Source organism: Lepidothrix coronata, unplaced genomic scaffold (genome assembly GCF_001604755.1).
Source record: "Lepidothrix coronata isolate B3197 unplaced genomic scaffold, Lepidothrix_coronata-1.0 Scaffold72, whole genome shotgun sequence".
In the NCBI taxonomy this organism is placed as follows: domain Eukaryota; kingdom Metazoa; phylum Chordata; class Aves; order Passeriformes; family Pipridae; genus Lepidothrix; species Lepidothrix coronata.
In genome coordinates, this window is record NW_016690252.1 from 66993 (window position 1) to 78666 (window position 11674).

General features: G+C 65.9%; 3 protein-coding genes across 3 annotated transcripts in view; 1 reads left to right on the forward strand and 2 right to left on the reverse strand.

Annotated features, from left to right (window-relative positions):
• Nucleotides 1-2490: 2490 nt before the first annotated feature.
• Nucleotides 2491-4042, reverse strand: HINT2 (histidine triad nucleotide binding protein 2). Its single transcript, XM_017819012.1, has 5 exons — nt 3984-4042; nt 3088-3240; nt 2893-2997; nt 2743-2815; nt 2491-2637 (listed from the first exon to the last, which is right to left on the reverse strand). Exons 1-5 carry the CDS (start codon nt 4035-4037, stop codon nt 2546-2548), a joined length of 477 nt encoding a protein of 158 aa, XP_017674501.1. The 5' UTR covers nt 4038-4042; the 3' UTR covers nt 2491-2545.
• A 234-nt stretch (nt 4043-4276) lies between these two features.
• TAF1C (TATA-box binding protein associated factor, RNA polymerase I subunit C) lies at nt 4277-8882 on the reverse strand. The gene is made up of 13 exons (XM_017819010.1): nt 8807-8882; nt 8555-8661; nt 8367-8462; nt 8214-8284; nt 7880-8127; nt 7682-7792; nt 7460-7583; nt 6836-6907; nt 6583-6718; nt 6346-6474; nt 6049-6223; nt 5777-5914; nt 4277-5489 (listed from the first exon to the last, which is right to left on the reverse strand). Exons 1-13 carry the CDS (start codon nt 8829-8831, stop codon nt 4309-4311), a joined length of 2613 nt encoding a protein of 870 aa, XP_017674499.1. The 5' UTR covers nt 8832-8882; the 3' UTR covers nt 4277-4308.
• Nucleotides 8883-9370: 488 nt separating this feature from the next.
• Nucleotides 9371-11674, forward strand: part of TMEM8B (transmembrane protein 8B) — an 11803-nt gene continuing 9499 nt past the window's right edge. Inside the window, exons 1-2 of the mRNA XM_017818994.1 lie at nt 9371-9481; nt 11263-11323. Of these exons, the coding sequence (XP_017674483.1) occupies nt 9371-9481; nt 11263-11323 (172 nt within the window). The remainder of the gene's footprint in view (nt 9482-11262; nt 11324-11674) is intronic.

Genomic DNA, 11674 nt, shown 5'->3' on the forward strand with positions numbered 1-11674 from the left:
GGGCAGAACCATCAGTATTCACCCTAGAACCCTCACAGCGACCCCCCCAGCCCTCGGGGACATCCTGGCACTCCTCTTCAGCGGCAGCAGGGCTGTTATTGCAGCGCTCTGCGGTGTGCGCCGGCGGGGCACCGCGGGCTCGGCGCTGGGGCCTCTGTTTTTCCTGGCTGGGAATGTGCCTGGCCCCTCTGGCCTCGGCCGGCCCTGTGGGGGCCCCCCACCGGGGACCGGCTCCTCCCTGCGGGCGCTCGGCCCCACGCCAGGCAGGGGCTTCTCCGAGCCCATCTGCTGTGCAGCTGCAGCGAGCAGGAGAAGCAGGAGGCATGGCCCGAACTCATCTCGTGCCTCCCCCATGCTGGGGAACACCAGCCCTGCTGCCGCTGAAGAGGAGTGCCAGGATGTCCCCGAGGGCTGGGGGGGTCGCTGTGAGGGTTCTAGGGTGAATACTGATGGTTCTGCCCCCACGCTCAGCCACGGGCCCAGCACTGGCCCCTGCGGTGCACCCGTACTTCAGCTCGTACTGAAGGAATGGCAGCTTGGGCTCCCTGTCCCAGCTTGCACCCTGGGTGCTCTTCCCAGGAGCATCCCCAGGTTCCCCACCAGACACATGTGGGCTTGCCAAAAGCCTGGCCAGGCAGGGTGGGGGGGGCCTGGGGGACACTGAAGACACACTAACAGCACCACAGTACAGTGCAGGACAGGAACCCTAGCGATGCCAGCCCGGGGGGGTGCACTCACTGTGGGGCAGACCAAATCCCGGGATGGCCAATGGGGCACCTCTGTGGGGCTGTGACCTGACAGCATCACTGTGGGGCAGCAGCCCTGGAGCTGCTGGAGCACATCTGGCTGCCTCTTGCCGGCTGACACATCCCCCGCAGCCCCCCTGCCCAGCTCTTTTGGGAACTTGCGTCATTTGTGATCCTCCTCAGCTGAAGAACCAAAACAGCCGTTGGCCCTCATCCCCTCTGCCCTCCCCCACTCAGCCCCATGGGGCTGTGACCACTGTCCTGCCCCGCAGCTGCTCGAGGACTAACAAAATAAACCTGGCACAGGAAGAAACACGATGGCAGGCGTCCAGCCCCTGACCTCGCGTGCCAGCACACGCCCTCAGCCCAGCACAGCGTTCCCTGGAGGGCTGCTCCACGTGAGCCCTGGGGAATAATGTACGGGGGATCCCTGGCCCCTCTTTGGAGTCCCCACTTCCCCAGTGATACCCAGCCCCGATTTGGGGTACCCATCCCTGAGGCAGTTATCCTTCGTCCAAGAGTGTGACCCCATCCTGCGCTGAGCCTCGGAGGCAGGAAGCACTACCCATCAACATTTTTAAGGCTCATTTACACCCCAAAAACATTCCCCATGCTATTCTGGGTGTGTATGTGTGGGAAGCGAACTAGGCTCTGCCACAGCCCCACGCGGCTCCCGAGGGGCCCCTGCCGCCAGCGCCACCGAGCCGGGGGATGAACAGAGCCACCATTCTCCCTGGCGGGCTGCGGTCCCCTGCGCAGCGGCTGGCGGGGGCCCAGCCAGCCCTGGCGGTGGTGCCAGGTGGGCCATGCACCGTGCCAGCACCGGCCCCCGCCACTAAATATAGCCCCGGCGCCTGGCCACGGAGCAGCGGGAGCAGGAGGCACGCGGCAGGGAGCGGGCGGCCGCATGCGCGGAGCCCCCGCGTGCGCTCCCCTCGCCGGGTGGATGTGGACACGTGCAGGCACAAGACTGTGGCCAAGGGGTGTAAACACGTGTGCGTGTACAGTGCTCGCGGTGTTTTGCGTGTAGGGGAGCCTGGGGTGTGCAGTGCAGTGAGTTTTCCACTGCAGTGCACACACAGGCGGTGCAGGGGGGGTACAGGGCTATGTGTACATGGAGGGGGCAGCAGGCCCGCCCACCACTCAGCCTATTCTGCCCTGCGCTCTGCTCAGGGCTATGAACCCCCTGGGAGCTCAGTGAGGTCCCTCTAGGGTAAGGAGGAGTGAGTACATGTGCAGTTATCACTTTTAGATCAGTTAAATGCAATTAGCTGCTTTTGCAGAGCAGAGAAGCATCAGTGCCCAGTGTGGAGCTCTGGCAGGAACACAGTGGTGCTTGGGGGGCACACTGAGGCAGGGTGAGGGCATTCAGGGGTGCAGGCACTGTGTGGTGGCAGTGGGTCTGGGCAGGTAGCACTGAGCATGGTGTGCTACTGACAGTTCTGGGATGTTCCCCAGTTTGGGGACACCCTTGTGGCACACAGCCTGCTCCCCCCAGCCCAGTACCAGGATGGGCCTTTTCCCAGTGGCATGTGGGCACTCCCTCAAATTCCTTTTGCTTCAACCATGGGGCTCCAGAGCATCTCCGGCATGGGCAGGTTGGCATGTGGGGAGCCCAGACCCTATGCAAAAAACAGGGTAGCAACTCCCCACTGCTGCGACACCAGAGGCCAGCCCTGCCCAGGCCAGGCACCCCCACCCCTAAGAAACCCCCACACCTAAGAAAGCCACCTGGACATGGAGCCACTGAAGCCACCACCAAGGAGATGCTTTATTGGGGGGTAGTGGGCAGTGGGGGGTCAGCCAGGGGGCCAGCCCATCTGCCGCCCCCCCAGGACATGGAGGTGCAGGTGGTAGACGGACTGGGCACCGTGCTTCCCATCATTGATCACTGTCAGGAGAGGGACAGGGGTCAGGCCACCTCCTTGTGTGCCCAGGCCCCCAGGACCACCAGAGAGGGTCCTGCCCCATGGCACTGCAGGGAACACCAACTCACCGAGGCGGTAGCCGTCAGCCAGCCCCTCCGCCTGTGCTGTGTGTGCTGCCACCACCAGCAAGTGCCCCAGGAGCTGCAGGAGAGGAGAGCAGGAGGGTCAGCACTCAGTGACCACTACTGCCAATGTCCCAGGGACTCCCCTAGACTCACCTCGGTGTCTTGGGGACCCACACGGCTGATCCGGGGGATGGGGCGCTTGGGGATCACCAGGAAGTGGACAGGGGCTTGGGGGGCCACATCACGGAAGACCAGGCACTGCCAGGGGGCGCAGGGTGAGCCCCACACCCGTGGGTGCTGCCCCTTCCCCTGGTGGGGACACATGCCCTGCTACCTTGTCCCCACTACCTTGTCATCTTCATAGAGGATGGTGGCAGGGATGGTGCGGTCGATGATCTTGCTGAAGATGGTGGGCTTCCCGCCCGCCTCCTCGCCGGCCTCCGCTGCCCGCTGTGCCTTGCTCACCTCCCCATCCCTCCCGCTGGGCGTCGACACGCACCGCTGGGCCGGGAGGGCACACAGAGCTTAGGGCCTGTCCCCGAGCGGGGACGGGGACACCGCGGCCAGGGCGGGCAGGAGCACAGGGAGGGGACATGCATGCGAGAGTGATGGAAGGAGGGACGCACATGGGGTGATGGGGGACACGGCTGGGAGTGAAAGGAGAACACATGGGGATATATACATGCGCGGCTGCACGCCGGGATATAGGGGCGATGCATGTAGGGGTGGTGGGGCGCGTGATGGGGGAATGCACATGAGAGTGATTGGACTAATGCATGGGGGGTCATGGAGGGTGTGAGAGGGAGTGTGGTGGGGGTGCACGTGGGGACCGATGGGATACGTATAGGGGTCCTGAGGGCTGCACATGGGGTTGCTGCTCGGGTACGACCGGGGGATGCACAGGGGTTGACAGCGAGGTGCACACGGGGGTAACGCATATGGGGATAATGGGGGGCTGTGTCCACGGGAGTGACGGGGGTCTGTGCCCACAGAGCTGACGGGGGGGCTCTGTCCACGAGGGTGCAGGCCGGGGCGGGGGTGGGTGCGCACGGGTGACCGAGGCCCCATTCCGTGCCGTGGGGGTGCGCGGGTCGGCGCTCACGCTCGCCGCGGACCTTGCCCGAGGGCGGGAGCAGCGGCGAGCGTCGCGCTGGGCGGGGGCCCGGCCCGGTGCCCCTGTCCTCCCAGCCCACCCCGCTGTTTCTCCCACCCCGATGGATGTGTCCCTCCTCCCCCGCGCCCACCTGCCCCACTCGCAGCGCGCCCCGCACCAGGCCCCGCGCCAGCACCGCCGCCATGGCCGCCGCTCCCGCCCTCCCTCGTCACTCACATCCCGGTCCCGCCCCACGCCCCTTAAAGCGCCCGCGCCCACGCGTGACACGAAGGCGACCCCCGCGCCGCAGAGTCCCGGCGGAGGCCCTTTGAACGTGGACAGGGTCACTTCCTCCCTGGGGGGGAGTCCCGACCGCGGGGATGCCGCCCGACCTCCCCTCCCTGTACGGGTGGGTGTTGTGACCACGCAGTTAAGGAGCCCGGGTGGGAGGCTGTGCCAGGCGGGTTTATTGGTGTTCAGAAGCCCATGCGTGGGCGCTTGCGGCGGGTCTGCGAGGCAGAAGAGAGCTGGCTCTGGGAGGAGGGGATGCAGAGCTGACTGGCCTGGCTGCCAGGGAGCTCTGGTGGCTCAGGGGGTCCCTCGGCCCACACGGACAGGTAGTCCCGCAGCGTCTTCCGGCGCTCCTTGGGGATGCCGCGGCAGCGCAGGCTCTGCGAGGACAGCAGCGCTTCGTCGGGTGCCGGCGAGGCCGGGGGGCTGCCGGGCAGGGGGCTGCTGGCTGGGGGGGAGCTCTCCTGGGAGAGAACGTGTGGGCGGCTGGGGGAAAGCAGCAGGGGTCCTGCATCGCTGAGCTCGGACAGCTCCGACTGGTAGGCGAGGGAGGAGGTAAAACTGGCCGAGAGACTGCGCCGGCTTCGTGCTCGTTTCTGCCGCCGCCGCCGCTCCCGTAGAGCCCGCTGTCTCTGTGCCACACTGAAGCTAGTCCTGTCCTCCCACCACCGCTCCCAGTCCCCAGACCAGGCTGCTGTCAGACGGGTGCTCAGGAGGTCTGGACCCTCCTCTGGCTCCAGGGACTGTGGCAGGGCAGGGGCCTGGAGGGACATGGGCTCCCAGCGCTGGATGTGGCCCCCTTCCCGCATGATCTGGCGCAGCCACTGCCGCACTTGCCTCTGCAGGGCAGTGGGACCCATTGGCCCCTCCAGCTCTTTGCGGGTGAAGAGGCGCCTCTGGCTGAGGCTGGGGGGCAAGGAGTGCTGAGGGGGCTCCCTGCAGCCTCTGAAAAGAGCCCTCAACCAGCGGTGGTACTGCAGGGCTGCAGCTGGGCTGGGCACCGCTGGGGTGGGCTGGGGGCTGGCACAGGGCTCCTGGGGCAGTTCAGCTTCCTCTGGGGGTGCTGGTGTGCCTGTGTTCTCCTCTTCCTCCTCCTCCTCGTTGATAATCACCTCCAGGTTGGACAAGTAGAACGTTTGCTCTTCCTCCTCTTCCTCCTCACTGCCCAAGCCCAGTGGGCTGCTGGCTGGAGCCTCGAAGAGAGGGGAAGAGCCGGGGGCTGTTGTGGCCTCATCCCTCAAGGTGGGTGCAGGGGGACGCACTGCCTCGTGGGTCAGCCTCTGGCAGAAGACATCCCCAGCCTCGGAGAGCTGGAAAACCAGCATGGTCTCACAAGTCCCATCCTCTTGCAGCACGGCGGCCAGCCCTGCAGAGGCAGGAAAGACATTTTCACCAGGGTTCCAGTCCTGTGGTTCCTGCAGGGGCCTGGCCAGCAATTGGGGTTGCCTCCACTCCTCAGTGGGCACTTACTGCTGGATTCTGACCCGCACATCATTTTCTAGGTCATTAATCTCTTGCACAGGGTTGTTTGGGGCTTTGCTTTCACTTTGTCAGCCACCCTCCAGCCAGGCCATGACAAGGGCTACACTGCACCCTCCATTCCACCTTCTCCCCTGCCAAGACCTGCACCCCAGGGCAGTGTGGGACACCCACCTGCAGCCGGGGCTCCGAGGCGCTGCTGGAGCAGGTGGTGGCGGTGTGGGAGTTGGGTGGGCAGGTGCTGCAGGCACCCAGCGATGCTGTGCAGCTTCTGTGGAGCCCCTGCCAGCTGGCAGGCCGACTGGCTGCCCCCTGAGGAAACACACCCCAAAAACCGGGCAGTGAGCACTGATGCCAGGGCAGCAGCTGGTCCCAGCAGTGAGGAGGCTGGGACACAGGCACAGAGGAGCCAAGCCCTGCAGCACCCCTGGAGCTCCTTCTCTCACCTCGGTATTGCAGCAGCAACAGTTCCTGGGTGCGGGATGCACCGAGCAGCACCTTATGGGTTCTCCCAGGATCCCCTGGCATCAGGTGGGCAAAGAGTGGGGGGGCCTTCATCATGTGTGCCCACTTCAGCACAGGCACCAGTGGCAACCGCTCGTCCAGCACATACACGGAGAACTGGGGCAGAGGGTGCAGCTGAGCAGGGGCACACCCCAACAGCGACCCCCCTGCCCCACAGGCATTGGGAGAGCCAGCTGTGCTGGGTGTCTCTCCCAGCTGCCAGCTCTGGTGGGACTCACCTGGGTGGTGACAAGGTACTGTGAGGGGTGAGCCCTGCCCAGGTACATGGGCAGCACCACGCGCTCGCCCTGCTGGCAGCCAGCTTCCTCGCCCACCTTGAACAAGTCGAAGTGGCATTTCTTGGGGGCCTGCAGCAGCACAGCAGGGTGCAGTCAGCACTTTGGGCTGGGGAACTCTCTCCCCTGCCTGCCCTCAGCCCCGTGCCCACCCTCTCAGGCCCACCCTCCCAGCCTCACCCGGGCATCCAGGCACTGCAGGCCAGTGCGGTCAGCACAGCTCAGCACCCGTGGGTGGGCAGTGAAGTCGCTCCAGCGCCAGGGTGAATGGTCTCGAAAAAACATGGTCTGGGGGTCATGGCGGAGCTGCTGCAGCCTGCGGGGAGATGGCAGCGTCAGCAAAGGGAAGGGCTGCCCCTCTCACTTGGGCTCCCCGCCCCGAGACTCTGTTGTCTGCATGAGCTCCCAGCCAGCCCTGAGTGCCTCATCTCACCCTGTCTCGACGCTCCAGAGGTAGACGGTCCCACTCTGAGTGCAGACTGCCAGCTCCCCGGGAAGGTGAGGGCTGCAGGATCACAGAATCACAGAATATGCTGAGTTGGAAGGAGCCCACAAGGATCATCAAAGTCCAGCTCCTGGCCCTGCACAGGACCATTCCCAAGGGTTACACCATGTGCCTGAGAGTATCATCCAAACGCTTCTTGAACTCTGTCAGGCTTGGTGCTGTGACCACTTCCCTGGGGAGCCTGTTTCAGTGCCCAACCACCCTCTGGGAGAAGAACCTTACTCTAATATGAAAACTAAACCTGCCCTGACACAACTTCAGGCCATTCCCTTGGGTTCTGTCACTGGTCACCACAGAGAAGAGATGAGTGCCTGCCCCTCTTCCTCTCCTCATGAGGAAGTTTTAACTGCAATGAGGTCTCTCCTCAGTTTCCTCTTCTCCAGGCTGAACAGAACCAAGTGCCCTCAGCCCCACAGCTCCTCATGTGGCATACCCTCAAGGCCCTTCACCATCTTCACTGCCCTCCTTTGGACGCTCTTTAAAAACCTGGCACAGCATCACCCCCACAGGGAGCAGGGCAGCACCAGCAAAGTCCTGTCCTGCAGCACATACCTGACAGTGAGGCAGGAGGCAGGCACATCCGTACGGATGACCTGCAGTGGGGTGGGAGCTGTCCCTGTCCTGCCTGGCACCCTCCAAACTCCGCAGTGATAGTCTGAGCGGACCCCAATGAAATCTGTCAGGCAGAAGGAGGTGGCACATGAGCTGGCAGCATCCCGGGGGCTCCCTGCCACCCCTTCACCCCAAATCCTGCCTGTCCCAGGGCTCGCTCACCTTCCCCATCCACTCGGGCTGCAGCCACCTGCCAGATGCGCCCGCTGAGTTCAAACTGCGCCGGGGAGCCTCGGGCACGGGGCAGCTCCTCCAGCACCATGTCCTGGAAAACTGGGATGCCAGCTAAGGGCAGTACAACATGACCCCCCTTCCCTTCCCTCCCCTCTCCTCCCCAGGGACACCCCACGGAAAGGATACAGAGGTGGTTCATGGCCTGCCCTCCAGGGTACACCAGGCAGCCAGTACATGACCCTGTGTCACCGGGGGGCAGCCAGGCCAGTGCCCCCCCTGTGAGGCTGTCATTGAAGAGCAGGTCAGACCACTGCAGTAGCAGCTCCTCGTGCAGGCAGTCCGCCAGCAGCCCCAGCGGCACCTCAAAGAGCCAGTCACGGCACAGGTGGGAGAACCAGCGCAGGCGGGAGGCCAAGTGCTGCCGGTGGCAGCCGCTGCAAGGCACAGACAGCATCAGGTGAGGGGACAGAGGAGCCCTCCCCAGAGCTGTGCAGGGCAGGGGACATGGGGGCACACTCACCGCCGGGCCTCCAGGCGGTCAATGTCCTCCATCAGGGCCGTCATCCGGATGGTGCTGCTCCGGGCCGGCCTCTGCGGGGAGGAGCGGGCAGAGGTTGGGGCTGCAGGAGGAATGGTGGGCGACAGCACTGTTCCCCCTGGGACTGACACTGACCTTCAGGCTGGAGTTGCCCAGGTAGAAGTTCTTGTGCAGCAGGCGCCCCATGGAGCCGAACGCATCCTCTGGATGATCCACAAAGAAATGGCCCAGCTGTGCAGGAAGGACAGGGTTAAGTTGGGCTGTGCAGAGATCCCACACTCCCCTCCAAGATCCGTGGCAGAACACGGTGCCCCCAGTCCCACCTGCTTGGCGAAGTCCAGGGTGGCTCCAGACCTGCCTGCCCGGAGCTTCCTGCACACACTGTTGCGGTACAGGATGTCCTGAGGAGTGGGCGACGGGATCCAGCGGCCTGTGGGGAGAGGGCAGGGGCCGCCTGGCACCGGGACACGAGCACCGGGACAGCGCTCAGCACCCCCGGGCAGGGGTGGAGGCGGTACGGGATGTGCCCCGAAGGGCCGCCGCGCAGCATCCCCCGCTGCTCCCGCGGCTCTCACCGGCGCTGGGCGGCAGCACCGGCATGGCCGCGGCCTCGGCGGGGTTCCAAGTTTCGTCCTTCCCGCCTCGGCGGGGCACGAACGCCGGCTGCGCCTGTGGGAGGGGGAAAGAGGAGAGTCAGAACGGCCCCCGCCCGTCCCGCCGGGCTCCCTCGGTCGCGCCGGACCCCCGCGGCCCGGGCAGGGCCTCACCTGGCGGCGGCTGGGGCCGGGGCTGCCCTCCAGCACCTGGCCGTGCTCGCCCCAGCCAGCGGCCGGTGCCGGGCCGCCCTCTTCCCGCGGCGGGCCGGCGCCGAAGTAGGAGGGGAAGAGAACGGCGGGGAACTCCATGGCTCGAGAGAGGAGCAGGGCCGGGGGTCCCGAAGATCCCACGGGTCCCGAAAGCACAGCGCGGCCACCGGGAATGGCGTCACCGCCGCCACGCACCAATCAGCTCCCGGCAACAAAGCGGGGCCAGAGCGCCGCCCGCGGCACGGCGGCGCGGGGCGGAGCTCCCCCTGGCGGCCAGGAGGAGGAAACGCGCCACGGGCGGGGGGAGAGGGACGGGAATGGGATGGGACCGAGATGGGAGCGGGACAGGACCGGGATGGGAATGGGACGGGACCAGGATGGGAACGGGACAAGACCGAGATGGGAACAGGACAGGACCAGGATGGGAACGGGACGGGGGGAGAGGTACGGGAATGGGACAGGACCGAGATGACAACGGGACAAAACCGGGATGGGAATGGGACAGGACTGGGTTGGGAACGGGATGGGTAGAGCGGTGAGACAGGAACGGGAACGGGACAGGACCAGGACTGGAACAGGACGGAGGGAGCGGTGGGAACGTGACGGGACCGGGGTGAGAACGGGACAGGACCGAAATGGGAATAGGACAGGACCGGGATGGGAACGGGACGGGGATAGAGGGACAGGAATGGGACAGGACCAGGATGGGAACGGGACAAGACTGGGATGGGAACGGGACAGGACCGGGACGGGAACGGGACGGGGGAAGAGGGATAAGAATGGGACAGAACCGGGATGGGAACGGGACAGGGAATGCGGTGGGACCGTGACGGGAAGGGGACAGGATCGGGATGGGAACGGGACGGGATCGGGTCTAGAATGGGACGGAGGGAGCGGTGGGACAGGGACAGGGTGGGGGGAGCGGTGGGACCAGGACGGGAACAGGATGGAGTCGGGCGGGGGGAACGATGGGACACGGCTGGACCAGGACCAGCATTGGGGAGCCATTGGAAGTGGAACCCACCGGGACACAGGCAGGGCACGGGCACTGTGCTTCCCACTTGCCTCCAGGAGAGCAGAGGGACCACTGCGTGTCCACCTCCTGGCTCTCCATGGCTGCCCTGGCCCTGGTGCTTTGTGCCCGTGGGGTGTGGGTTGTGGGGCCACGGGACGGCCCTGAATGTTTTGTGTGAGGTGAAAGGGCAGCTCCTGAAGGATGTTCTATGGTGAGTATGGGATGGGAGAGGAGCATTCCCATGAGTAACTTGCTGTCTCCATCCTGGCCAAGGAGGGTGGTGATGTCAGGGCAGTCTGGGGATGATGTCATGGGAGTTTGGGGAAGTGTGATGAGGTCGTTTCCAGTCAGGATGCCCTCATCCTAGCATGTGGCACCCCGATCCCCCCTCTGGAACACCTCCTCTGTAAGGTAAATGTTATAATTTCCTATAAGAAGATGACAACCATTGTTAGAAAAACATTGGACCCCCTTAAACAGCCCCCACAGGTACCCCTGTCTCCCCCAGCCCCAGTGCATACCCTCAGCCCTGTGCCCCTCTCCACCACCCCTCTGGGTGTGGGCCTGTCCTGGGCCTCCCTGGCCCATGTCCCTGTGCCCTGTAACCCCATTCCCAGCCCATTTCTCGGTTCCAGCTCCACGTCTCTCTCTGCCAGCCTATATCCCTGCCTGCAGCCCCACATCCTGACCCCAGTCATTGTCCCTGTCATCAACTTGTATCCCTGTCTGCAGTCCTCAGCCTATATCCCTCTCCACAGCCCCAAGTCCTTCTGCCTCAGCCCTGTATCTCTGTTCCCAGCCTATATCCTTGTCCCCAGCCTCATGTCCCTGTCCCCAGCCCGTCCCGCGCCCCCGTTCCAGACCCATACCTCGCTCCCAGCCCCACGTCCCCAGCCCTGTGTTACCCACCCTCCCATCTCCCTTCCCGCCCGCGCCTCTGTCCCCACGGTGTCCCGGTCAGCGCCGGGTCCATCCCGGGTTGGGGGGACCGGCGGGGGGGGGGCGTTGCTAAGGGTGGGCGTGGCGTGGCGGTGATTGACGTGCGCGGAGGCCAGTGGCGGCGCGGGGGCGGCCCCGCGGGGGCGGGGCGGGTGACGTCACGGCCTCCGGTGCGCGGCGGGGCGGCCGGTGGCGCGCGCGCCCCTCGGCAGCCGCGGCGGCGGCGGCGGCGGCGGCGATGGCCCCGCGGGGCGGCGGGGGCGGCGGGCAGCGACCCCCGCTGCTGCTGCTCCTGCTCCTGCCGCTCCTGCTCCTGCCGCCGCCCGCCGCCGGTGAGCGCCGCGGGCATTCCCGGGGGGCGAGGGTTTGGCCGGGGCGGGGGGGGCACGGGTGGTGGGGCGGCGGGGCGAGCGCGGGACACGGGGCGCGGGAGGCGCACGTCGAGGGGGGTGCGGGTGCGGGTGCGGCGGGTGCGTGTGTGCGGTGGGCTCGGGGACACAGGGGGTGAGGTTGGGGTGGGTATGGGGTACGCGAGCAACGGGACGCGGGGCGTCCGCGCTGTGGGGCGGGCGGGAACGAAGCGCGGGGGTGTGTGCGGGGACAGCGGGGGTGCGGGCTTGGGGCGCGGGGAGCAGAGGACCGGGCGCCGTGGGACAGGGGGGTGTGTGCGCGGGGGGCGGGAG